This window comes from Eschrichtius robustus, chromosome 7 (assembly GCF_028021215.1).
Source record: "Eschrichtius robustus isolate mEscRob2 chromosome 7, mEscRob2.pri, whole genome shotgun sequence".
Taxonomy (NCBI): domain Eukaryota; kingdom Metazoa; phylum Chordata; class Mammalia; order Artiodactyla; family Eschrichtiidae; genus Eschrichtius; species Eschrichtius robustus.
In genome coordinates, this window is record NC_090830.1 from 106,317,786 (window position 1) to 106,344,824 (window position 27,039).

The 27,039-nt window shown below is 42.2% G+C and overlaps 1 protein-coding gene and 1 non-coding gene across 6 annotated transcripts in view; one reads left to right on the forward strand and one right to left on the reverse strand.

Annotated features, from left to right (window-relative positions):
* TBC1D12 (TBC1 domain family member 12) overlaps positions 1-27,039 on the forward strand; it is a 118,411-nt gene that overhangs the window by 14,868 nt on the left and 76,504 nt on the right. Inside the window, exon 1 of one of the 5 annotated variants that reach the window (XM_068548235.1) lies at positions 15,976-17,061. The exons of 2 other annotated variants lie outside the window; for them this stretch is intronic. In XM_068548235.1, the coding sequence (XP_068404336.1) occupies positions 16,124-17,061 (938 nt within the window). In that variant the 5' untranslated portion in view covers positions 15,976-16,123. Of the gene's footprint in view, positions 1-15,975; positions 17,062-27,039 lie in introns of those variants that run through there. 2 more of the 5 variants (XM_068548240.1, XM_068548239.1) reach the window with 2 other exon arrangements.
* LOC137767906 (U6 spliceosomal RNA) lies at positions 7,280-7,386 on the reverse strand. Its single transcript, XR_011074597.1, has one exon. It is a non-coding gene; the product is annotated as a U6 spliceosomal RNA (small nuclear RNA).

Here is a 27,039-nt window from a genome sequence, read left to right on the forward strand (position 1 = left end):
CAGCATGTGGGATCTTCCCAGACCAGGGCTCGAACCTGTGTCCCCTGCATTGGCAGGTGGATTTTTAACCACTGCACCACCAGGGAAGTCCCCTGTTACATTTTTTATTTATCAGTATACTCAGTTTTATCCCCTTTTAGCAATTCCTTTCTCTCTTCCATATGCAACCATTTTAATACAGATTTTAAAAATTCATGTTCTTGAAAAAGGCATATGTGTTTTGTATGTATGTGTTATTAACTTATGTAAATGATATTGTATTATTATTCTCATTTCTTTTTCACTTGGCACTGTTTTCAACATAGTTGTTCTGTGTATATCTGTGTATACTAATCATGCTCTGTATATATCTAATCTGTTGTTACTATTTGTTACATAGTTCTTCATCTTGGTTATTATATATTTACTCCAGTTCAGGATTGTCTCCAATTCGTTTCCACCTCACACAAGAACAGCAACAACAACACTCGCACACTTTAATGAGCATCCTCTAACATATCCTCTTAGGGACGAGTGAGAAATTCCTTTGAAGGGTATAACCAGGAGTGGAATTGCCGGGCCATAGGTTATGCAAGTACTTGATTTGACAAAGTCATGCCAGCTGGATCACCAGAATAACTCAGTTATCAGAGGTTTTCTGTTTTATGGTTACCTCATCCCCACTGCTCTCCAACAGAGCATCCTAGACTCTTCTATTGAATTCTATTTTCTCCTGTATCCCTTTTATCCTTCACACATCCATTGTGAGCAAGCCACTGGGGTTCTCCTCTCCCCCAGTAGCCTAGATCCAGAGCCAGTTTATCACATTCCCCTTCAGGAATTTACAACACACCGTTGTATACTAAAGATAATTGTCATCTTCTAAAGGAGGTTTCTGTTTACTTTTCCTAAACATTTAAAACCCTGTGCCCATAATCTGTATACTTCTCCATGATCCCCTTTCAACTCACAAATATTTCTTAGGATTATCTAATCACTAAGGTGGACTACAAGCAGGTTGGACAAAGAAATTTTTGACTTAGTCTCAAAAGAAGAAATGTAAATGGCTAATATGGGAGTGGGGTGGGGTGGGGGAGGGAGGTCCAGCTTCATTAGTAGTACTTTTCTTTTTTTTTTTTAATAAATGTATTTATTTATTTATTTATTTATTTATGACTGCATTGGGTCTTCGTTGCTGCGCTTGGGCTTTCTCTAGTTGCGGCAAGTGGGGGCTACTCTTCATTGTGGTGCATGGGCTTCTCATTGCGGTGGCTTCTCTTGTTGCGGAGCATGGGCTCTAGGCACGTGGGCTTCAGTAGTTGTGGCACGTGGGCTCAGTAGTTGTGGCCCACAGGCTTATCTGCTCCGCGGCATGTGGGACCTTCCCGGACCAGGGCTCGAACCCGTGTCCCCTGCATTGGCAGGCGGATTCTTAACCACTGTGCCACCAGGAAAGTCCAGTAGTACTTTTCAAAGAAAAGTACTTTGAAATAATTAAGAGAAGTCCTTTTACTGATATAAAGTTGGGGAGTTTTTTAAAGAGATATTATCTATCTTTGGTGAGGTTTCAGGAAGATGGGCACTTACACACAATGCTGGTAGGGAATGTAAAACTGTACAACCTTTTCACAAAGCAATTTGAAAATGTGTATCAAAGGACCAAATAGTGACTTCACAGTGCAGAAAACTGGAAGGCATCATCTTGACTAAGTTATTAAAGTTAATATCACAAGTATTGGGATAAACCAGTATTATGCGCCTCCTGCTACAATGCATGAGGACACAACATCACTTAGGTAGTATTCTTACTAAAAATGTATAACCTGAATTGAATTATGAGGAAACAATGAAACCAAACCTAAACTGAGGGATCTTATAAAACAACTGGCCAATCTTCTTCAAAAGTGTCAAGGTCATTCAGAGTCAGCTACATAATTTACAGAGCCCTGGTAAAATTCAAATGTGAAATTTTCAAAATTTCTTTAAAAATGATGAAGAATTTCAAGACAACAATAACAGAGCATTAAATCAAATGTGCAGGGCAGGGCCCTGTGCAACTGGATAGTTAGCCCTGAGGTCATGAAAGACAAAGAAAGACTGAGAAACTGTCCTGCATTGGAGGGGTAGAAGGAGACATGAAAACTGAAAGGAATGATTGATCCTGCACCAGATCAAGGACATTAGTGGGACATAATGCAATATTTAAGTAAGGTCTATAGATTAGGTAATAGTATGATAGCAATGTTTCATTATTTTGATAATTGTATTGTGGTTACGTTAGATATTAATATTTGGGGAATCTAAATGAAGAGCGTATGGAAATACCTTGTGCTGTTTTTGCAAATTTTTGTAAGTTTCAAATTATTTCAAAATAAGTAAAAGTACAAGATGTGGGAGATCAGTGGGCATTGGAGTACTCACTGAAATTGTCTTGAAAAATAGAGCTTATAGCTGGGTTTTGTGTACCTTTATTTATTTATTTATTTTTGGCTGCATTGGGTCTTCGTTGCTGCGGCGAGCTTTCTCTAGCTGCAGCGAGCGGGGCCTACTCTTCGTTGCGGTGCGCGGGCTTCTCATTGTGGTGGCTTCTCTTGTTGCAGAGCACGGGCTCTAGGTACGTGGGCTTCAGTAGTTGTGGCACGTGGGCTTCAGTAGTTGCAGCGCACGGGCTTCAGCAGTTGTGGTGCACAGGCTTAGTCGCTCCGCGGCATGTGGGATCTTCCTGGACCAGGGCTCGAACCTGTATCCCCTGCATTGGCAGGCAGATTCCTAACCACTGTGCCACCATGGAAGTCCCAAAGCTGGGTTTTGGATAATGGATGAGAATTTAATGGATAGAAAGGAGATTTAATTGGACATAGGAAAAAAACATATAAAGGAAAGCAAAATCTTTGGCTTTCAAGTCTAATTAAAAAATAAAATGTATATTTATATGATTTCCCCTATTATTCCATTTCTGATAAATTTTCCTGAGAAAATAGCCAAAGATATGTACAGATATTTATATACAATGAATCACACTGCACCAGTGTTTATAACAGTAAACAATTGGAAGACATCAAAATGTCCAATAATGGGGTTGGTTAAATAAGCTTTTATTTCATCTACAGATTAGGAAACAACACAGCAAATTAAATCATCTATAAAAGAGTATTCAATTAATATTGAATTTGATTAGTGCTGGGTAGAGGGATTGTGGCTTTTTAAAAGTTTTTCTGCTTATGTTTTATTGCAAAATGACTTCCTGTTATACTTTTGTTATCAACATACAGACATCACTGAAAAAAAGAGAAATATTTAACCTACTTCAGGTCTGGCCCCAAACGTTTCTGAAAATACTAACACTTAACAAATGTTAGTCCTCCTTATAGTGAATTTATGTAAAACCTCTCATTTGATTATAGCAGTACCAACTATTTGCAGAACAGGTCATTGTTTTTGTAAGTCTGTGCATAGTCTTTAAATGTAGGCTTGTAGATGCTTTTTTCTCCAAATGTAGCTGAATGCCCTCTTGCAGCATAAAAAATGTTTGCAACTTTTGCTTCTTCACAATTCATAGCTATGACATGTATTTGGAAGTGCTTTTCAGACTATTCTTTTAAAGAATTGCCATTTAATCAATTTAAAAATATCATAAAAAGGAAAAGTATAAAAATCCAAAAAACTCCATCATTCTCTTTTCATATCTATCCTTTTTGACCATTATCAAGCTAGAGATGCAGATTTTATATGTCATTATAATTATGATATGCAATTGTGTATCTCTACCTTTTATTTAATATTATTTTGTAAAATTTCCCCATATTTCTGTATTTCTATCATTTTAATTATCTTCATAATATTTCACTGATACACCTAGTTTTTCCTACACTTCCCATATTATTGACAATTTAAGTAATTTCTAATTTTTAACTATTAAACATTTTGTTACAGGCATCTTTGTATAGCTTTTATTTTACTCTCCTGAATTATTTCCTTTTGACAGATTCCCAGGAGTAGGATTGCAGTGCCTCTTGATATGTGGTATCAGTTTGCTTCCCCAAAGGATCAGTATGCATTTCTAGAGCATCTCATCAGTCTCTTGGTTTGTGGCTGGCCCGCTGTGGTTTACCAAACAGCAGCTGCTTTGTGATCTTACTATCATTCATTCCCCACATGTCTCACCCTTCTGGTTAATCTGCAGTACACATCTTCTCAATACTTGTTATCTAACTATAACCCACAACCTTAGTCCTAGTCACCTTCTCTTACCGGCTGAGGCTTTACCAGGCATGCATGGAATTTAAATTATTTGTGGAAGTTGAGGATGATTTCAGCAGCAATCCAAGTCACATAGTCACACAGAAGATTGTTTCACAGAACTTTTTTTTGGATTTTGATACCAAATTTATTCCACATCTTGTCAGCCAATTTTCAAATGGACATACCACAATTTTGTTTAGTCAGTTTGTCATCAAAGACTCAGTTTTCAGATCTGTATATAGTGAGGACAACCTATAGTTATTTTAGGTTTCACTAGTGCATACTCATACAAAACGAACCATCTTTAGGTTAAACGTTCATCCGTGGACAATGAAATTGCATGTGTTTAAGAGTGTAGTTTTATTCACCCATTTATTCATGTATTCTTTTTTTTTTTTTTTTTAAGGAATTCCTTTATTTTTATGGCTGTGTTGGGTCTTCGTTTCTGTGCGAGGGCTTTCTCTAGTTGTGGCAAGCGGGGGCCACTCTTCATCGCGGTGCACGGGCCTCTCACTATCGCGGCCTCTTGTTGCAGAGCACAGGCTCCAGACGCGCAGGCTCAGTAATTGTGGCTCACGGGCCCAGCTGCTCTGCGGCATGTGGGATCTTCCCAGACCAGGGCTCGAACCCGTGTCCCCTGCATTGGCAGGCAGATTCTCAACCACTGAGCCACCAGGGAAGCCCCATGTATTCTTTTAATAAATGTTTATTGCTACTATGTGCTTGGCACTGTGGTTGATACTATTGCTAAGAAGGTGAACAAAACAGTCATACTCCCTCCCCTCGTAGAGCTTGTAGTGTAGTGTGTGTGTGTGTGTTTGTACAAATGCCAACCAAATATATTTATATATATATACATATAAAATTATAGCTGTGATACTGACTACAAAGAGAAAAGGTGCTATGAAAGCATATAACTAGAGTCTAAACAATTGGAGCGGAGATCAGAGAAGGCTTCTCTGAGGAGGTGACATTAAAACTGAGTCCTGAAAAAGCATAGGAGTTAATCAGGTTAACAAGGTCGGGAAGAGTCTTCTAGGCAGGGGGACCAACATGCACGAAGACCCTTAAGGAGAAGGGGCTGAGCACATAATTTCAGAAACATGGAAAAGTTGATGTGTCTGAAAAATGATGAGTGAGGAGAAAGGAAATGAGAGATGAGATTGGAGAGGTAGATAAAAATCAGCATAACACAGACCCAGGTCATCATGGAGAACAACCTAGATATAGAAGCTTGCACAAGGAGCTTTGTAGTAACTATGACAAAAAGAAGACCAACGCAACTGATGTTCAGGGAGTTTAGGAGAGAAGTGGGAGGGGAGACTAGACAAGTAGACAGACCATGAAGAGCTTTGTAGGCCATGAAAAAGATTTTGTCTGTGGCCTTAAGAGAATAGGAAGCCACTTACATTTGGATTAAGGAAGAGGAATCCTCCCAAAGAGTACTTAGAAGAAACAGCCAAAATTCAGGAGAAAAAAATGGAGACAATAGAGAAATGAAACCTAAGGAAAAAGTGTTTCTTTTAAAAGGCTGAAAGGTTAATATGAAGGTGACTAAAAAAGCAGGGCAGTGACATGATCAGATATGTGTTTATTAAAAAGTGCTCCGGGGCTTCCCTGGTGGCGCAGTGGTTGAGAATCTGCCTGCCAATGCAGGGCACACGGGTTCGAGCCCTGGTCTGGGAAGATCCCACATGCCGCGGAGCAACAAGGCCCGTGAGCCACAATTACTGAGCCTGCGCGTCTGGAGCCTGTCCTCCGCAACAAGAGAGGCCGCGATAGTGAGAGGCCCGCGCACCGCGATGAAGATTGGCCCCCACTTGCCCTCGCACAGAAACGAAGACCCAACACAGCCATAAATAAATAAATAAATAAAAATTAAAGTTCCCTCCACTCCATCATCAAAAAAAAAAAAGTACTCCGGCGGGACTTCCCTGCCGGTCCAGTGGTTAACACTTCGCCTTCCAATGCAGGGGGTGCGGGTTCGATCCCTGGTTGGGGAGCTAAGAACCCACATGCCTCACAGCCAAAAAACCAAAACATAAAACAGAAGCAATACTGTAACAAATTCAATAAAGACTTTAAAAATGGTCCACATAAAAAAAATAAATCTTAAAAAAAAATGTACTTTGGCTGCAGCATGGGAAAATGTTTGAATGTGGCCCCAAGTGAATGTGGAGAGACCAGTTGGAGGGTAATTCTGTCACCCAGGAAAGAGATGATAGTAACTTAGTCTGGGTGGGTAGACAGAGTGTGAAGTGAGTACATTTAGAGGATATTTACATTAGATCCTTAGACCTTATCCATCTTATAGCTGAAAGTTTGTAAGGGTCTCTCAGCTGTCTAATTTCAGAAGATCTAATGTAAAACATGGTGAACTACAGTGGATAACATTGTATTATATAATTTAAAAAAAGATATTTAGGAGGGTAAAACAAACAGACTTTAGTGACTAGTTGGTACATTAGCCTTCTAAGGCTGTGATAACAAATTACCACAGATTTGGTGGTTTAAAACAACATAAATTTATTCTCTCACAATTCTGGAGACCAGAAGTCTGAAATCAAGATGTTGGCAGAGTTGGTTTCTTCTGAAGGCTCTGCAAGAGAATTCACTTCATGCCTCTCTCCTAATTGATGGCACCAACAGCAATCCTTTGTGTTCCTTTGGCTTATAGATGCCTCACTCCAATCTCTTCCTCCATCTTCACATGGCCTTCTTCCCAGTCTCCATGTCTCCACATGGAGACACTCCATGTCTTCTCTTCTTCTTTCTTTTTTTCCCCCACTATTATCACTGTTTGATTTTTTTAAATTTAAATTTTATTTTATATTGGAGTATAGTTGATTTACAATGTTGTATTAGTTTCAGGTGTACAGCTAAGTGATTCAGTTACACATATACATATATTCATTCTTTTTCAGATTCTTTTCCCATGTAGTTTATTACAGAATATTAAGTAGAGTTCCTTGTGCTATACAGTAGGTCCTTGTTGATTATCTATTTTATATACAGTAGTTCGTATATGTTAAACCCAAACTCCTAATTTATCCCTCCCCAAAATATGGAACACTTCATGAATTTGCATGTCATCCTTGCGCAGGGGCCATGCTGATCTGCTCTGTATCATTCCAATTTTAGTATATGTGCTGCCGCAGTGAGCACTCCTCTTTTTTCTTTTACAACGACATCCATCACACCTATTTATTAGCTCTGTTAGGAGAGGGAGTATGTCTAATCCAGGATTATCTCATTTTGGGAGCCTTATCTTAATTATATCTACAAAGACCCTTTTCTAAATACAGTCACATTCACACGTACTTGCGGTTAGGACTTGTATTTATCTTTTGGGGGGACACAATTCAACCCACTACACCTGGATAAGGGGATAAGAAAGAGGGAGGTATCAAGGATGACTCTTGGGTTTTAGGTGTGTGAACTAAAGTACTGTCATTTGGTGAGATATGGAATATTATAATAGGAGCAGATTTGGAGAAGGCAATTATGAGTTTAGACTTGGACATATTGGGATCAAGGTGACTTTGAGACTACCAAGCAGATATATTGGGTACACAGTTGACATATAGGACCTGGAGAAACTGAGTGGAGGGTGGTGGTATGTATTAAGATGGAGAATGCTGGAAGAAAACTAGGAAAGACTCATTTTAGTCATGTTATGTTTATGATGTCTAAAAATATCTCCATGTAAGTATCAAGAAGGCATTTGGATTATAATGTTGGACCTGTAGATAACAAATTCAAGAGTCCTCAGTTTATAGATGATCATCTAAATCATGAGATTGCCGAGGGTAAAGGGGGTTGAATAAGAAGAAAAGAGGGTTCAGAACTATTCCATTAGGAAATTTCAGCTAAAAAGGAAGAATTCTCTCTTCCCTTGAGGAGACTGAGAAGTAGTGGCCAAAGAGATAGGAGGAAAACTAAGTATGGCAACAATAGAATAATGAAAACTGTGGAAAAGAGTGTTTCTTTTAAAAGGTTGAAAGCCAGGTGAAAGAATGTTTCAAAATGGAGGGAGTGATTAACAGAAAAATCAAGCAAGATGGAGACTGACATTTTTCCCTTAAATTAGGGACAGGGAAGTCATTGATGAGGGTAAAGAATTGTGGACAGAAGCTAGAATGGAGTAAATTGGGGCGGGGGTGGGAGGTGACGAGTGAGAAAATAGAGACATCTTTAAAACGGTATTTTTTGGATATAAACTTACAAAAAGTTATAAACATTAAAATAGTACAAGGAACACATATATCTTTCCCAGATTTGCCTACTGTTAACATTTGAAAAAATTTTATTTAAGTATAGTTTACAATGTTGTGTTAAGCAAAGTGACTTGGTTGTCCATATATTTATTCTTTTTCACATTCTTTTCCATTATGGTTTATCACAGGATATTGAATAGAGTTCCCTGTGCTATGCAATAGGACCTTGTTGTTTATCCCACTGTTAACATTTTATCCCATTTACCTTATCCCTTGTTCTGTGTGTATGTGTGTGCATGCATAATTTTTTTTTCTAAATCATTTGAGGGTAAATTACGTATATCATGGCCTTTTATCCCAAATATTCCAGTGTACATTTCCTAAGAGCAGAAATATTTTCTAACAGAATATAGCAATTATTAATTATAAATATCAATTTTTACATTGACACCTTTACTTAATACACTGTGCTGCGACTTCCCTGGTGGCGCAGTGGTTAAGAATCCTTCTGCCAATACAAGGGGCACGGGTTCAATCCCTGATCCGGGAAGATCCCACAGGCCCCGGAGCAACTAAGTCCGTGCACCACAACTACTGAGCCTGAGCCTGCGCTCTAGAGCCTGCGAGTCACAACTACTGAGCCCGTGCGCCTAGAGCCTATGCACCACAACAAAGAGCAGCCCCTGCTCGCTGCAACTAGAGAAAGCCCGCGGGCAGCAACAAAGACCCAACGCAGCCAAAAATAAATTAAATAAATAAATAAATTTATGGAAAAAAAAATCCACTGTGCTTATGACAATTGTGTCAGATGATCTAATAAAGTCCTTCATAGAATGTTTTCCTTTTCTCTACCTAATACAAAACCCAGTTTAGGGGCAGGTATTGCATGTACTTGTCATATTGTTTTATTTAATCTCAAGCCTGTCCACAGCTTTTCTTTGTCTTCTATGATACTGCCTTTTTTTGAAGAATAGAGTCCCCCCCCCATTTCATTTTTTAAAATAGAATTTTCCTCATTTCAAGTTCACCTGATGATTTTGTGTGATTAGACTGAGGTTGTACATCCTCGGCCACACTGTATCCTTCTCAGGGTATCACATCTGGAGGTGCACAATGTGTAAACATCTTTTTAAAGAAGCTTGCTTGTTCAGGGAAGGAGAGAGATAGGTTGTAGCTATAAGGCAGCATTTTCCAACCTTGGCTATAAATTAGAATGACTTGAGTGGCTTTTAATACCAGTGTAAGGGCTCCTCCTCCAGAGATATTGACTGAATTTGTCTTGGGTGTGGCCCAGACATCAGCATTTTAAAAAAAAACCTCCCTAAATGTTGCTGCTAATGTGCAGCTAAGTGAGAAAAAGTGTATGTGGGTGTTGATGATGGTGATTTAACATGATAGAAGGTTAAGCTTTTGAATGCTATTTGGAAATCCAGTGTAACAAGAAAAAAAATGATGATTAAAGAAAGGAGCTTTGAGGTCTTTTTTGGAGGCCTTTGTACTCTCCTTGAGTACAACTGTAGCAAAATAATAATATGGGATAGTGGTACCATTCTTCACTCTTCAATAACGAGAATTGGGTCATACACATAGAATATGACTAAATATGTGGGGTTTTTTTTAAAGGAAGGAAATTCTTTTTTAAAAATTTTTTATTTATTTTATGTTTGGCTGCGTTGGGTCTTCGTTGCTGCGCACGAGCTTTTCTCTAGCTGCGGCAAGTGGGGGCTACTCTTCGTTGCAGTGCGCAGGCTTCTCATTGCAGTGGCTTCTCTTGTTGCAGAGCACGGGCTCTAGGTGCGCGGGCTTCAGTAATTGTGGCACGTGGGCTCAGTAGTAGTGGCTCATGGGCTCTAGAGTGCAGGCTCAGTAGTTGTGGCGCATGGGCTTAGTTGCTCCGTAGCATGTGGGATCTTCCCAGACCAGGCTCAAACCCGTGTCCCTGCATTAGCAGGCAGATTCTTAACCACTCTGCCACCAGGGAAACCCTAATTACGTGTGTTTTGAGAATTTCTGTGAAAGTCAAATTTCTCAGAAATGTAAGAATCCAGGTATACCAATAGTTTTTCATATTTTAATATTAATTAATATTAATTAATATTTTACAGCAGAGATTAAGAATATGCCTTCTCATCATAATGATTTCATCTGATTTATAGGACTGTACCAGGATATATTATTTATGCCTGAGTTGTAGTAACGTAATATGGTAACAAAAGTTTTTGATGTCAAACCCTTAAGGACCACAGAAAGGATATGCTACACCTTGAAAGCAGATTTTTGTTTTTTTCTTTGTAAGATAGGATATGATACTACTTATCAGATAAGTCGGAAACTTTTATTGTTGAAAGTGGGACATATAACCACTAATCACTAAGAAGAACCACTAACATTGTTTATTATGCAATACGTATTACTGTAGACAAAGTTACAAAATATAAATATGTGTCAATTTTGAAGTCTGCACTGATAAAATAGAAGGGTTGTATGGACTATTATGGTTCATAAAATCTGCTTCTATTGACCGTGGGAGAGAAAGGAGTTGAACAAAATAAACAATTAGAAGAAACTGTATTTTAAAAAGAGTATGATTTCATAGAGGAAGAAATAGAGTGGTTGCTTGAAAAAAATAAGTTAACAAGTTAGGGAAGTTTTGACAGCAGGAAGAAAATTGCAAGGATAAATTCTCTAGGCATAGAGGAAAAAGGTTGAAAAGACAAACGATTGAGATTAGATTCTCTTAGCTACCCTCATCTTTACCATTGTACAACTATACTTATGTCTAGGTATCGCCTACATTAACTTAAATTTTTTTATTGGGGTCAAATTCACACAAAATAAAGCCATTTAAAAACGTGCAATTTTAGCTTTTTCCAGGCGGCGGGGACAGAGGTGGGGCTGGCGGGTCCGCGCGGCCTTGGGGCCAGAGCCCGGGTCCCCGCCCGCCCCAGCGCCCGCCCCAGCGCCCGCCGCCGGCCGAGCCCCGCGCCCTGCGCTTCCGTCCTGGGTCGCGGAGCCCGGAGGCGCACCCGGGTCCGCGGGAGAGGCGGGCGCAGAGGTCGCTTGTGTTGCGGCGGGCGGGGTGCGGCGAGGTTCCGGCGCCTCCGCGGAGCATCGCGGGTCCGGGGCTGGGAGCGCCGCAGCTTGCTATGCTCTCTGCACTTTCCAGCTCTGAAGCCTCGAGAACACGGCTAGGCAGCAGTAGTTTAATGGGGAGTTTGCCTGCTGGGAACCAGGGGCCTGCTGGGGTCTCAGTTCTTTCTTGGCTGGCCCCGGAACACGAGGTTGCCAGGCGTGTGACAGCAGCAGGTAGGAGTGAGCCACTGGTGCAGTGATGAGCAGGAAAGGAAGGACACTGGCGGTTGGCCTGTGAACCTAGGCAAGAATGACCAGCCAACACAATCCAGACCGAGGTCCATGGGCCCAGCTCGGTCCTGTGCGGCTGGTCAGTGGAACAGACCTGCAGGTGTGGCTCTTGTCACTCTAGGACTGGCTTCAGGACAGATCCTGCTGATGAGCCCAGGGCACAGTCCTCAGTTCTCCAGGAGAGTGCGCCGGAGTGGAGCCAGGGGGGTGTGCGCGACTCAGCACGGTGGCGATGGACGTCCAGTCTGCCGGCAAGGGCACTGGGGAGCCGGGGGAAGTCATGGCCTTGGGAATCTCCTCTGCTGAAAAAGAACCTGCGGGCTTATCAAATAACTTTTGTGGGGAACATTGGTGTGTTGAAAGCAGTTCTGTGTGCTTTTGCCCCTTGGTGTGGATCAGCAGTGCTGAGGCAGCAGGCGTGACACAGAAGTGTGAGAAGAGACCGTCTGGAATCCCCAAAGTCCAGGGAAACTAGAGGTGACAGCCAGCCTAGTGAAGAGGACAGGAGTTGGGGGCCGGTGGCGGTGGCAGCAGCACAGCAGGTGCCCCTCGTCTCAGGGTCCTAATCCTGGCTCCAGCTGGGTGGTCAGGGGAGCTGCAAAGTCTTCTGGGCAAGCAGAGCCCACAGTCCTGAGCTGTTCTTCGCTGTGTTTGGGTCATCTCCCACCATCCAAGGGGAAAAATCTAGATGAGGTTTAAGAATCAGTGCTTTAAGAATGTGGATCTCATAGTTGAAACCTTGGAACACGTGTTTTCAGCACAAGGCATTGCAGTGAACGGAAGGATTTAACGCCTTTTCAAGGAGGGTGTCTCCATGTGGGCAGAACTAGAGAATAAATGGGTCTTAAATAAACAACAACAACAAAAAAACGTGCAATTTGGGACTTCCCTGGTGGCACAGTGGTTAAGAATCCGCCTGCCAATGCAGGGGACACGGGTTCGAGCCCTGGTCCGGGAAGATCCCACATGCCGCTGAGCAACTAAGCCCGTGCACCACAACTACTGAGCCTGCGCTCTAGAGCCCGCGGGCCACGACTACCGAGCCTGCGTGCTGCAAATACTGAAGCCCGCGCGCTGCAACTACTGAAGCCCGCGCGCCTAGAGCCTGTGCTCTGCAACAATAGAAGCCATCGCAATGAAAAGCCCGCGAACCACATCGAAGAGTAGTCCCCGCTCGCAGCAACTAGAGAACGCCCATGAGCAGCAATGAAGACCCAACGCAGCCAAAAATAAACTAAAAAAAAAAAGTGCAATTCAATGGCATTTAGTACATTCGCAATGTCATGCAACCGCCACCTGTATCTTGTTCTAAAACATGTTCATCACACAAAAGAAAACCCCATATCCATGAGGCATTCCTGCCCTATTTTTCCCCTTTCCCCAGCCACTGACAATCTCCAATCTGCTTTCTTTCTCTATGGATTTACCTATTCTGGACAGTTCATATAAATGGAATTATATAATATGTGACCTTTTGTGTCAGGCTTCTTTTACTTAGCATAATGTTTTTTTTTTTTAATTTTATTTATTTATGGCTGTGTTGGGTCTTCGTTTCTGTGCGAGGGCTTTCTCTAGTTGCGGCAAGTGGGGGCCACTCTTCATCGCGGTGCGCGGGCCTCTCACTATCGCGGCCTCTCTTGTTGCGGAGCACAGGCTCCAGACGCGCAGGCTCAGTAATTGTGGCTCACGGGCCCAGTTACTCCACGGCATGTGGGATCTTCCCAGACCAGGGTTCGAACCCGTGTCCCCTGCATTGGCAGGCAGATTCTCAACCACTGCGCCACCAGGGAAGCCCTAGCATAATGTTTTTGAGATTCATCCACTTTGTAGCATGTACCGGTACTTACTTCCTTTTTATGGCTGAGTAATAGTATGTTGTGTGTATATATCACAATCTGTTTATCCACTCCTCTATTGACGGACATTTTGGTTGCTTCCATCTTTTGGTTTTTATGAATAGTGCAGCTGTGAACATTCATGTACAAGTTTTTGTTTGAACATCTGTTTTCAATTCTTTTGAGTATATACCTAGGGTAGAATTGCTGGGTCATATGGTAATTCTGTGTTACTGAGGAACAACCAAACATTTTCCACAGCAGCTATACCATTTTACATTTCTACCAGCAATGTGTGAGGGTTCCACTTTCTCCACATCCTCTACAACACCTGTTATTTTCTGCTTTTTTGATTATAGTTCTCCTAGTGGGTGTGAGTGCTATCTCACTGAGGTTTTGATTTGCATTTCCCTGGTGCTTAATTATGTTGAGCATCATTTCATATGCTTATTAACAGCTATTAGCATATCTCCTTCAGAGAAATGTCTGGTCAAGTCCTTTACTCATTTTTATTTATTTTTGGCTGCGTTGGGTCTCCGTTGCTGCGCGCGGGCTTTTCTCTAGTTGCGGTGAGCGGGGGCTACTCTTCGTTGCGGTGCACGGGCTTCTCATTGAGGTGGCTTCTCTTGTTGCAGAGCACGGGCTCTAGGCTCGTGGGCTTCAGTAGTTGTGGCATGTGGGCTCAGTAGTTGTGGCTTGCGGGCTCTAGAGCGCAGGCTCAGTAGTTGTGGCGCATGGGCTTAGTTGCTCCGCGGCATGTGGGATCTTCCTGGACCAGGGCTGGATCCCGTGTCTCCTGCATTGGCAGGTGGATTCTTAACCACTGCGCCACCAGAGAAGCCCCTTTACTCATTTTTAAATTGGGTTGTTTGTCTTCTTGTAGTTGAGTTCTTTATATATTCTGGATAGTAGACCCTTATCATATATATGAATTGCAAATATTTTCTCTTTTCCTATATTAGCTTTTCCAGCTGTGTCGTGGAGGTCATTTCTTCTGAAAGATCTTCATACTAAATGTATTGCTAACCATGCCCTTGCCACTTAGTCTTTACTTAGGGCCTTGAAAAATGCTCATTATAAAAGACACTTGACGTTTCTTAAACTGGGTGCTAGGTACATGGATGACCATTTTATTTACACATTTTAGTTCTCATATATAGGTTACATTCACTCTTTTGTGTGTGTATATATATTTTAAACGCTTGACAGTGCTGCTTCCTCTAATTCTCCATTCTCCTACTGCTGTCCTTTCATTGACATACTTCTAGAATGAGCTGTCTATATTTGCCAGTTCATTTTATCCACAACTAGTGCCTCTTTAATCCCTCGCAATACAGCTTATTTGTCCATCCTGAAATAGCGACACCTTTGAGTCTCTGCCCCACCTCCATCTTTAGTCTTTCTTCCTAGATGATGCTACTCATGACTCACCTAGTTGCATTATGCAGATGACTCTTCAATCTGCGTCTCTAAACCAAAGCCCTAACCCAAGATTTAGAACTCTATATGCTGGATATTCTTACTTTCTTCTTATTACTTACTTATTACTTACTTATAAGTATAAATATTACTTATTACTTTCTTTCTTATATCTACCAGATATATTTCTCCTATTAATCAAGTTATTTCCAATCCAAATCCTTATTTCTTCAAACCACATCAGTTTCAGTCTCAAGAGTTTTGTAGTAATTTGGCTGGTTCCTCCCTCTTCAGTCACTCCTTATATCGGATCAGTTATCACATCTGATTTCTACACTTCATTTCCACTCATTGCTTATGACCCCATTTTAATCCATTTTCGTGGGGTGCTGGAATTATTTCAATAGCCCTCTCTGCCTGACTCTACTTCCTCTTTCTCCTTAAGTGGTCATGGAAATCTTTAAGAGGGGGCGATGTGATGAAACGTGGTCCTAGATAAGAAAGATAACTCTGGTAGTATTGGGGAAGATGAAGTGGAGAAGGAAGAGTTTTGACCTGAGGCCAAGAAACCCTAAATTGTGGCAATGGAGCGGTGGATATAAAAGCGTAAAGTCGACTAGCGACCAATTAGAGCTGGAAGGACTTACATCTAACATACTGTATTCTACTCCCATAAATTAAGTACGTCAAGTGAATTTTTGCTAAGCGAGCCATACCCGTGCTTCTGTAAGGACCGTCACTTTCCGCGTGGGCCAACCAGCCTCCGTCATCCAGACGCCGGATTCCAGATTGGCAGTTGGAGTGTCACGGAGCGCGTCTCTCTAGCTACCGTCTCTATGGTTCATGGAATCGCCAGGTCGGGGCTTGACCGGTCTGGCTTTTGCGCGTGCGCTAGCCCAGGCGGGTGCCCGCCCTCCCGCAACAGCCCGAATTCCCGGGAGGGAGGGGCGGGTCTGGGAACGCTGCGGCGGCAGCCGCTGCTGCCCCAGCACTCAGGGCTCTTCCCGGACCCGAGCCCGTGCCGGGGAGCTTCCGCCGCCTTCTCGGGTGGCGCTCACCCGGCCCCAGATGGTGGGTCCGGAGGATGCCGGAGCCTGCTCGGGAAGAAACCCGAAGTTGCTCCCTGTGCCGGTGCCTGAGCCCGCAGGCCTGGACGGGAAGATGATTCGGGCCACGGGCGGCTTTGGCGGAGGCGCCGGCGCTGTGGAGACTCCGGAGGAGGAGGAGGAGGAAGAAGAGGAGGAGACGCCGCCGCCTCAGCAGCTCCTTAGGCGTTATCTCGCGGCGACCGGGGGGCAGCTGGAGCCCGGGCTGTGCTACTGTCCGCTCCCCGCCGGCCAGCCCCGCGTTCTGCCGCGCTCGGCAGCCCCGCACTCGGACGCCTGCTCGCCGGACGCGGTCTCCAAGCACCGCGGTGTGGAGGCGGCGGATGCCCGCGCGGCGCGGCACGGAGGCATGACGAACGGGGACTCGGGCTTTCTGCCGGGCCCGGACTATCGCGACCTGGCCCGCGCCGGCGGCCGGGAGCCGCGCCACCGCCGCCTCCGCCCGGAGGGGCCTGGCGACGAGGGCGCGGACGGCGCGGGCAGCCCGTCCGACTGGGCCGCGCCGCTCGAGGACCCGCTGCGAAGCTGCTGCCTGGCGGCGGCGGACGCCGAGAGGCCCGAGGACGCGGGCAGCGGCTCGGGGGGCAGCCTGGCCAGCAGCGGCAGTGGCAGCGAGGACTTGGAGCAGCCGGGAGCCGGCCCCGGGGGTCCCGAGGAGGGCGCGTCGCCGGTCACCTCGGCCGAGAGGACTAGCGGAGGCGCCGGCGCCGAGTCGCGCCTCGTTTTATCCGACGTTCACTTGAACTCTCGGAACACATTCGAGGTGAGCCGCCTCCAGAGCGCCCGCGACCACCTGCCGCCGTCGGGGTCGCCGGTGCTCTCGCCTGCCGCGGAGCAGGGCCCCGCGGGGACCTCGGCTTGGGCTCGACGGAGCGGCGGCTTCGCCGACTTCTTCGCCAGGTACAGCGCAGACTGCGCCGGGGTTCGGGGAGGGCTCGGGCCGGGAACTGGCGTAGAGCGGCGTGGAGGCTCTCGCTGGCGTCCGGATTGAGCTTTGATTTTTCACCGGGGGAAGAGGAACTAGGTCTGCATTGTGTATCGGAGAAGTTGTGAGCGCGGGGAGCCAATCTTTCTGTTTCCCTGTCCGCTGGACGCTCTACCTGCCATTCACACCTGGTTTCTGTGTTTTCAGGCCGGCGTGCTAGTGCCTTACCTACAGTTTTCCCTCTTCCAGAAAAACAGACCACCTTCCTCGTCCCCATGTACTACAAAGGATTAGGGGCGGGTGGCGGTGCGGTGCGGTGTGTGTGTACAGGTGCGGTTGTGAAAGAGAAAGGGAAGTCATTTTGCAGAGCTATTTGCGTGGAGTCTAAACCCATTCAAGTAGTTTGGGAATTCTTAAAAGTAGAGGTGGTTGTGTTTCATAGCCTTTAACAGCTTGTTTCAGTGGCCTTTATTAAAATGCCGCCAGTTTGGTGTTTAGAATTTGATCGCGGCCTTTAAAGCCAAATTACTATGGCGCTTTATGTAGAAAATCCCTCTTTACTTTTACCAGATAGGCCTCTACTTTTTTTCAGCATCTTTTTAATTTTTTATGGTGTTGTATATGTGATTTGACCTGCTATTCTTGAAATTAAATTACGGTGCTGGACACTAAAGGTTTCAGAGTGGGACTTTGATAGGGATAAATATGTCGTTAGAAAATACTCATCTTAATGTACATTAATGAAAAAGCAATTTTTGGGTCAGGTTTTAACACGCTTATTTTTTTTTAAGTCTCTAGGAAAACAGGAAAGTATTCCCAACTTGTAAAACTCTCCCTTTCAGAGTTCTTTCTCCTTTCTCTTGTGTTTTTGTTCCCTTTTCAGGGATCTTGACAAAAACCAGAAGTAAAAGAAATAAGGAATGCGACTCAAATTTTAGAGGATTATACAGTTAGTGTGCATATTTGTAGACTCACAGGCACAGTTTTTTGATTAATATTTCTTACTCCTTTTTCTACTTTATTAACTTTTATTTTTCCTGCTTGCGTAAATTTACAAGTAAATTATGAAGTTGTTTAAATCAAGATTGGGAAATCCTAATTATGTGTTACTCATAGGACAACATATATAGTAGTGAGATCTGTATTTGTGCCTACAATTGCAAAGATATTCTTAAAGCTTGTAGTGGCAATATTTTAAATGCACTTAAGGGGGCTTCCCTGGTGGTGCAGTGGTTAGGAATCCGCCTGCCAATGTAGGGGACACGGGTTCGAGCCCTGGCGGGGGGGAGATCCCACATGCTGCGAAGCAGCGAAGCCGATGCGCCACAACTACCCAGTCTGCGCTCTAGAGCCCGCCAGCCACAACTACTGAGCCTGCGTGCCACAACTACTGAAGGCCGCGTGCTTAGAGCCCGTGTTCTGCAACAAGAGAAGCCACCACAATGAGAAGCCTGCACGCCATAATGAAGACCCACCGCAGCCAAAAATAATAAATAAATAAATAAAACTGCCTGACAGCTGACATCAAAACTTGACCAATAAACACCCAAAAGTTCCACAAGGTCACAAGTTAAAAAACTTAACACACCTTAAGTGCTTTTAATTAATTAATTTATTTATTTATTTTTGGCTGCGTTGGGTCTTTGTTGCTAAGCGGGGACTTTCTCTAGTTGCCGTGAGCGGGGGCTACTCTTGGTTGAGGTGCGTGGGCTTCTCATTGCGGTGGCTTCTCTTGCTGTGGAGCACGGGCTCTAGGCGCACAGGCTTCAGTAGTTGTGGCACGCGAGCTCAGTAGTTGTGGCTCACGGACTTAGTTGCTCTGCGGCATGTGGGATCTTCCCAGACCAGGGCTCGAACCCGTGTCCCCTGCAATGGCAGGCGGGTTCTTAGCCACTGTGCCACCAGGGAAGCCCTTTCAGGCAGTTTTGCACCTGAAAGGGGCTGTGGAGAGCACTAATTCAACCAGTATACCCAGAGTACTTGCTCCGTGCCACCCATTGGGAATAGAGATGGTTTGTGCAATGGTCCCTGACTTGGAGGTGGAGTGCAGGCTAGTGGGGATTAAGTTTGAAGACAGATACATTATATATGTATTACAATATTCAAACAATAACAGGGCAAATCTGTTATAAGAGGCTTTCACATTGACAGTAGGCAGGAATTTTTATATAATTTAGAAAATTTCTTTAACCTGTAGACTGATAGGACTTTAATTAGCATGGTAGTTGACATTCATATGATATGCTTTTCACGTGTAGCAGAGCACTGGGTAGGAAATCAGTAAACTTAGGTCCCCTGAAGTTAATTTATGTAAGCTTCATTTTTGAGATCTGAATGTCAAGATTCTAAGCATCATTGCTTCCTTCATTTAACATTCTTGGGAAAGATTACAATCAGACAGAGGCATAATTTTTCTCTTAACATTTAGTCAAACCCTTAACTGGATTCTGAACACCTTAAAGGCAGAGACTGTGATGTTCATTTCTGAATCTACAGTACCTAGTGCTAGTATGAAGAATCCCATTCAGATTGTGTTGAAGTGACAATTTGCATGGACTCTCCGTTTTTACTCTTCTCTAGGTAGTGTAATTTTGAACAAATCGTCCATCCCCGAAGAGAATAATCAGAAATTTCCCTTGTTCCTACAACCTAAGAGTGTTTTTTCTTCCTGTGCACAGTTGTCATTCTCAATTCTGAAACCCAGATGAGGCCTTCCTTTGGGGATATCTTGTTCTAGGATGTATTCCTGTTCTTGGTGCAGCCCCTTCCCTCACTTCATTTTTTGGTGAGGAATCTCACTGTCTAAAGAGAGTAGTTTAGTTAGCTAGTAGCAGAGCTGGGATTAGAAATCAGGATTTCTGATTTTCAGTCCAGGAATTTGATTATAACTTCTGTTCACCTGTGACTCTTTTCTTTCCCGCCTGATTATCTCCATCATTCCCTTCTCCTTTCCACTTCCTCTCTTTCTCTTAACTGGGCAAAAAATCTATAACAGAAATAGTTTGAAAGAATAGTTTCATGTTTGTTTTAACCTTTTACAAGTAAAGAGAGGGGACCATTTTATAGCAGTATATCTATTACTACAAAAATATGTTCAATCAAGACACATCATTGACAGGAGCTTCATTGAGTAGGGTAGAAATCATGTAGGAGAAAAAGGAATTTGGTCCAGGATGGGACAGCTCTCATCATCTCCTGCTTGCCCTCCCTTCTAGATGAGGTGAGTTCTATTTCAGTCCCTGTTGGGGGCTTGCCCTAGCTTCACACGGGCATCTCTCTGTGTTTATGGTGACTTGATTACGGGAGCCCTAGAAGTAACATTCCTTTAGATCCTTGGCCCTTTCCTGTCTATAAAAGTTTTGAAATGCTAGGTGAGTACCACTACTGCCACTGTCACCAACTTAGCAGTGAGAAGAAGATGAAAGCTAAGAAGCAAATCTCTTGTGTTTTCAGGCTAGCCTTTGTTTCTTAAAGATCTGTTTTTTTAATTATTTATTTATTTATTTATTTTTAGCTGTGTTGGGTCTTTGTTTCTGTGCGAGGACTTTCTCTAGTTGCGGCGAGCGGGGGCCACTCTTCATCGCAGTGCGCGGGGCTCTCATTATCGTGGCCTCTCTTGTTGCGGAGCACAGGCTCCAGACGCGCAGGCTCAGTAGTTGTGGCTCACGGGCCCAGTTGCTCCGTGGCATGTGGGACCTTCCCAGACCAGGGCTCGAACCCGTGTCCCCTGCATTGGCAGGCAGATTCTCAACCACTGCGCCACCAGGGAAGCCCAAGGATCTGTTTATTACTCTGTTTTGAAAGTGAAGTAGCTTTAAACCATTTTTATGTGTCCATTAAGCAAATTCATGTCTTAATTGTTTTCAGACTAGAGTGGTTTATTCTTTAAGTTGATACACTCTTAATAGGTGTATTTTTAAAAACCTTTTAAATAGATAGATTGGGGGTTTGGGATTGACAAGTACACTCTGCTATATTTAAAATAGATAACCAACAAGGACCTACTGTATAGCATAGGGAAATCTGCTCAATATTCTGTAGTAACCTAAATGGGAAAAGAATTTGAAAAAGGGTAGATACATGTATGTGTATAACTAAATCACTTTGCTGTACCTGAAACTAACACAACATTGTTAATCAACTATATTCTAATATAAAATAAACATTTTTAAAAAGCTGTTTAATACTTTTGAGGCTTGTTTGGATTGCACTGGCAGAGTTACTGTTGTTTAGAAACACGCAAGTATCTATCTGTGTCTCCTGGTAGTGTTGATAGTTTCTTACAAAATTTTCAAGATGAATCATAAGAATTCAGTGGCTTAAAAGGGCATAGCTAAGGTAGGGGAAAAAATACTGAAGGTTTTTTTTCTTTTATCTGAAAAGATAGACTTTATAGATTGTAGAATCTATATAGACCTTTATAGATTGATTTTATAGATTCTGGAACATAGAGATTCATGTAGCTTTCCCAGTAATTATCGACTCTGAAACTTTCTAAACATTGTTGCACAAAATTATTTTCACGGAGCTCTTTTTATTATGAGTAGCTCAGCAGGGAAGACTAGAAAGGCTCATTTAGTGATTTCTTTTCATATATAGGCAGTCTCCAATCTCCCCAATAAGAAAATTGTTGAGAATATACTTTTTGTGATGATATTGAGAATAAAAACTTTCTAAGTTATAATTTTTCTTAAGCTTCTCAGAAACAACGAAATTTTCTCTCCTACTCAGAATTTAGTTGGTGAACACTAGTTGATGAAATCATTATTCACCTGAGCCATCATTGACCTCCGACAGATAGGGCTCCTTTATTTGTTTAACTACAGTTTTAAGACCAGTTTCTCAAAAACTCCCTTCTTTAACATCTCAATAAAGAAAAGGCAAAATATCCAACTTCTGATAAGTTTTAAGAGATTTTTATAGCTCCCCAAAACAAGCAGTTCTTTAAAACAGGTGTGGTATGATTATAAGGAGAATGAAGAAATATCTTGCTGTAAACATTGAATTTTTGTTACTACAAGAGATTGTAAATATAAAGGCTAAAGTATTTGTCTCATTAATGAAACTCTCTTGGACATTACTTATATATTAATAACTGTATATTAATATAATTACAGTGTTTAAAATTTTAGAAAAGCTGGAAAGAATGTGTAATCAGTTGCTCTAGAATAAAAATAAGGGTCCGTTAGGATTTTAGTGTTGTGAAGCTACCCATTATAATATTAGATTGAGGAGCTAATGGCTGAAGAGTCTTTTGTATCTTTCCCCTGTTTCTGACCCTTTTTCCCCTCTCAGATCCAGTATTTTCTTAAAGAAACCAACCAACCGCAAGACCCTAGATATCTGTACTAAACAATTGGCAATCCAGCATTGGTTCAAGGACTTCATGGTTAGAGATGTGATCATCTGAATATAAATTAGCTAGAAAGTACTGGGAAACTCCAATTTTTGGGGACTAAGTTAGTTTTAATCGCCCAAACATATTATTTTGTTTTTTGTTTTTGTTTTTAATTTATTTATTTATTTATTTTTGGCTGCGTTGGGTCTTCATTGCTGCATGCAGGCTTTCTCTAGTTGCGGTGAGCGGGGGCTACTCTTTGTTGCGGTGCGCGGGCTTCTCATTGCGGTGGCTTCTTGTTGCGGAGCACGGGCTCCAGGCACGCGGGCTTCAGTAGTTGTGGCTCGTGGGCTCTAGAGTGCAGGCTCACTAGTTGTGGCGCACGGGCTTAGCTGCTCTGCAGCATGTAAGATCTTCCCAGACCAGGGCTCGAACCGGTGTCCCCTGTGTTGGCAGGCGGATTCTTAACCTCTGCGCCACCAGGGAAGTCCCCAAACATATTATTTCGAAGTGCTAAGCTAAATTAACATTTTAACACTAAGCCCCAATAAGCAAAGCAGGCTATTGTTCTAATATTAACTTGGAGTTAACTTGTTCGGTAGAAATTTTCTGAACTGTTCAAAATGGGCATAGAGGTTTACTTTTTATTTTTTAAAATACTTTTTGTTTAAGAATAGTTTTATATTTACAGAAAAGTTGCAAAAGTACTACAGAGAGTTCTGGCATACCCCTCACCCAGTTCCCCTGTTGGCAGCATCACATAACTGTGGTACATTTGTCACAACTTTTATTTGCTAGCCATCACCTAGTAAGGTGGTATTAATTTAGTATTGGAAATGAGTTAGACATGGTAATGAGTTGTTCTTCAGGTGATCTAGAGCGATGGTTTTTAAAGCTTTTCAGTTCAGACTATTTGGAGCAACATTTACTAGATTTAACAACCAGTAACTATTTGTTATATAAGTTTTTTTGTTTTTTTGGTTTTTTAAAATTTTATTTCTTTCTTTTTGGTTGCGTTGCGTCTTTGTTGCTGCGCGCGGGCTTTCTCTAGTTGCTGTGAGCGGGGGCTACTCTTCCTTGCGGTGCGCGGGCTTCTCATTGCGGTGGCTTCTCTTGTTGTGGAGCACAGGCTCTAGGCACGTGGGCTTCAGTAGTTGTGGCACGTGGGCTCAGTAGTTGTGGCTCACGAGCTCTAGAGCGCAGGCTCAGTAGTTGTGGCGCACCGGCTTAGTTGCTCCACGGCATGTGGGATCTTTCCGGACCAGGGCTCAAACCCGTGTACCCTGCATTGGCAGGCAGATTCTTAACCACTGTGCCACCAGGGAAGCCCTATAAGTTTTTTTTGATTTTTGAAATATTCCTGTGACCTAAAGGGTAAGGTTTATTTTTTTATTTTATACTCATTTGCCCAGAGTCAGATAGTTAATTAATTTAAAAAAATCAGAACTAGACATAGATATGATTGCCAGGGTTTGGAGCTAATACATTGATTTCTGTGAATTATAAGAAGTTTATGAACAAAAACATAGCTTTTGGTGTAGTGAAAATACTGTTGTCTTGAGAAATAAGAAACTTGGCTTTTGTCCTAGGTAGTGTCTTTTCTTCTACCATTAAATAATTGTGTGATCTTGGGCAAATCATTAAATTTCTAGACTTCAGTTTACCCATCTGTGAAATTAGGAGATTCAGAGTCCCTTTCAGCTCCAATACACTGTGATACTGCACAATTCTCTTGCATTCACTGTTGTACACCTCAAATATTTGTTGGCTAAATACTACAAATGTGAACCAAGTTAAAGAGGATGCTTAAAAAAACAGCATGTTTTTTCATCTGTAAAATGAGAAGGTTGCCAGAGATAGAAATATCCCCTTCAACTCTAGATTCTACCTTGAACATTTTCTTTGGTAAAGGTCTAACTCTGCCTCAGAGTAATCATGCTAAACATCAGTGATCTTTGTTTAGTTTCCCATATGCAGAGAGGACAGACCAGCAGCTCTCATTTGTTTTCTTTAGAAAATTCTAGATTTTTTTTTTCTTTAAAATTTCTTTGGAGTAGGAATAGGGTAATAAGTAAATTCTAGTTAATCAATGAACTGGAATTTGAGACTTTTAACTTCCAGACCATGAGTTATTTCTCAAAGTTTGCCAGTGTTCCACTTCGGAGGACTGTTCCTAGCCTTTGTTGTACTTCAAAATCACCTAAAAGCACATTAAAAAAAAATTGGATTCTCCAGAATCCACAACCCCTACTTAGTTGGACTCAGGGGACTTGCTTTTGGCAGGTGGCATCTTCAAACTGTAGGATATAATGTAGTGGTTAAAGATGCTGGTTGTGGAGTTGGACTGCCTGGCTTTAAATAAGCTTACTAGCTGTGTAATTATGGACAAGTTACTTGACCTCTCTGGACCTTAGGCAACTCATCCGTAAAATGGGGGTAATAGTGATACCTATCTCATGGGATTGTCATGAGGGTTAAATAAGATAATATACTAAGGGCCTTGTATTTATTATCTGGTATATAGTGAGGATTCAAATGTTATTCATACCACGGATGACCTCCACAGTCCCTTCCCCAACTTCATCACTGAAATCAACTGGTTTAAAGAAAGGGAGAGACTGGAATGAATTTTTTGTGTACTCCCTGAAGAAACGTTGCACAGTTTGTGTAGCAGATTTTAAAATAATTTGTGTTGGGATTGGATGGGTGTCAAAATGGACTCTGGTGTAGTGATATAAAATTTCCAGAAGTAGTGAAGCTTCGCCTAAAAAGCAGATCTGAGAAGAAACTGAAAGGAGAGAATGTTGAGAAAGATTAAAAATGTTTGCATCTTTTATTGTATTAAGGAACTTTTACAACAGGCAGAGACAACTTTGTAAGTTTAAATTCATGAAATGTTTATCTTGGCTTACTCATACATTTCATACTTAGTATTTTGTGGTAGGAAAGCTTTGAGGAAAAGTGAAAACATTTGGAGATTTTGAGGTGATACAGTTGTTACCCATCTATGAATGTATTATTCAGAAAGGGAAAGCCAGTCCTTTCTGAGGTGGCTTATTTATTCCTAGGAACCCTGTTAGCTACACTAAATGTTGTCCCCAGGGAGTGGTGGTTGCTAGTTGCTTAGACCCTAGGATGGTAATCATTAAACGTTAGTGTTAAAAATCACCTGTGGTGTGGGCTGTTGGGGGGGCGTTAGGAATGCACATTCCTTGAGCCCCCTTTTTGATTTAGTAGGTCTTGGGTGGGGCCCGGTACGAATCCAGATATTTAACAGAGATTCTCAAGTGATTCTGATGCAGGTGGTTCCCACACTAGAATTAATGAAATACATTTGACCCTTGAAAAACAGGGGTTTGAACTGCGTGGGTCCACTTATATGTGGATTTTTTTCAAGAGTAAATACTACAGTCCTACACCGTCCTCTGTTGATTGACTCCCTGGATGCAGAACCACAGGTAAGGAGGGCAGACTGTAAAATTATACTGGGATTTTTGTCTGTGTGGAGGGTAGGTCCCCATAGTCCCTGCGTTGTTCAAGTATCAGCTGAAATTATTGATAGGCAGGTCTCCTCAGGTAATAACTGAAAGAAGGTACAACATAACATTTATAGTTTAGATTGCTTTATTGATTTAAAATTGGGTCTTGTTTAGGTACTATGTAATTGATGAGTATAAATAGAGATATAGTAGAGAACAGGTATAAAAACAAATGTAGAAGTATTTTGCTAACTTTCACTAGGTTAAGAAACTGTCTCTGCCTAATTAAATCTTAGTTTCCTTTTTATTAGTGGGAAAGGTCTTTTACTTTCATTTTATGTAGTTTAGATAGCCATGCTTACATGTTCTGTGAAAAACTTTAACTCACAAAACCTTACTCAGGTCTCTTCAACATGGAGTCATAACTTTACTTCTCCTTATTTATAGTTTATCAAAAAGGGTATTAATTTTCTGTCCTTCTGCTGGGTAGTTGTAATTCTTCTCCATGCCTTTAAGAAAAAATCCTGCATGTTGTACATGGCTTATTCCCCTCCAGAATTTGCTGCTTCAGCCTTTCTTGCACTTCTTATTTCTGTGGCCAAAACAAGAAAGAGGAAAAACCATGTGACTGTCTGGGTTTTCAGCAGGCTCTTTCCTGCAATTAAGAGAAGTTTACCTAGGAAACCAAGCTATAAGTTACGTTCCTACTTAGAGCTAGTTTGAGAGTAAACTTGGTAATGCGTTTAATTTACCTTTGAATTTTGCTTTTCAGTTTCTTTTTAATATGAATTTTACTTTGGGATACATTTCTTGGTTAAAAAATACTTCCTTCTGCCTGTCTCTAACCTCACACAGATTAAAACATTTTAGGTTTGGAACTGAACATGATAGTTTCGAAATCAAATTCTGTGCTGTGTTCTCATATTTTCCCCAATACTGTAATATACAACTACCCATCATACACTGGGCATTATTTAGAATTTCCAAATCTGGTTTTCATCTAGACTGTTTGTAGTCATTTTCTAGTCAAGGACGGGAAATACTTTTCTGTTGCTGTCCCAGGGAAAAGTTTTTCAAAGACTATAACAGTTTATTAGTTTTTGTTGTCATTATTAGAAAAACATAAAATTCTCATT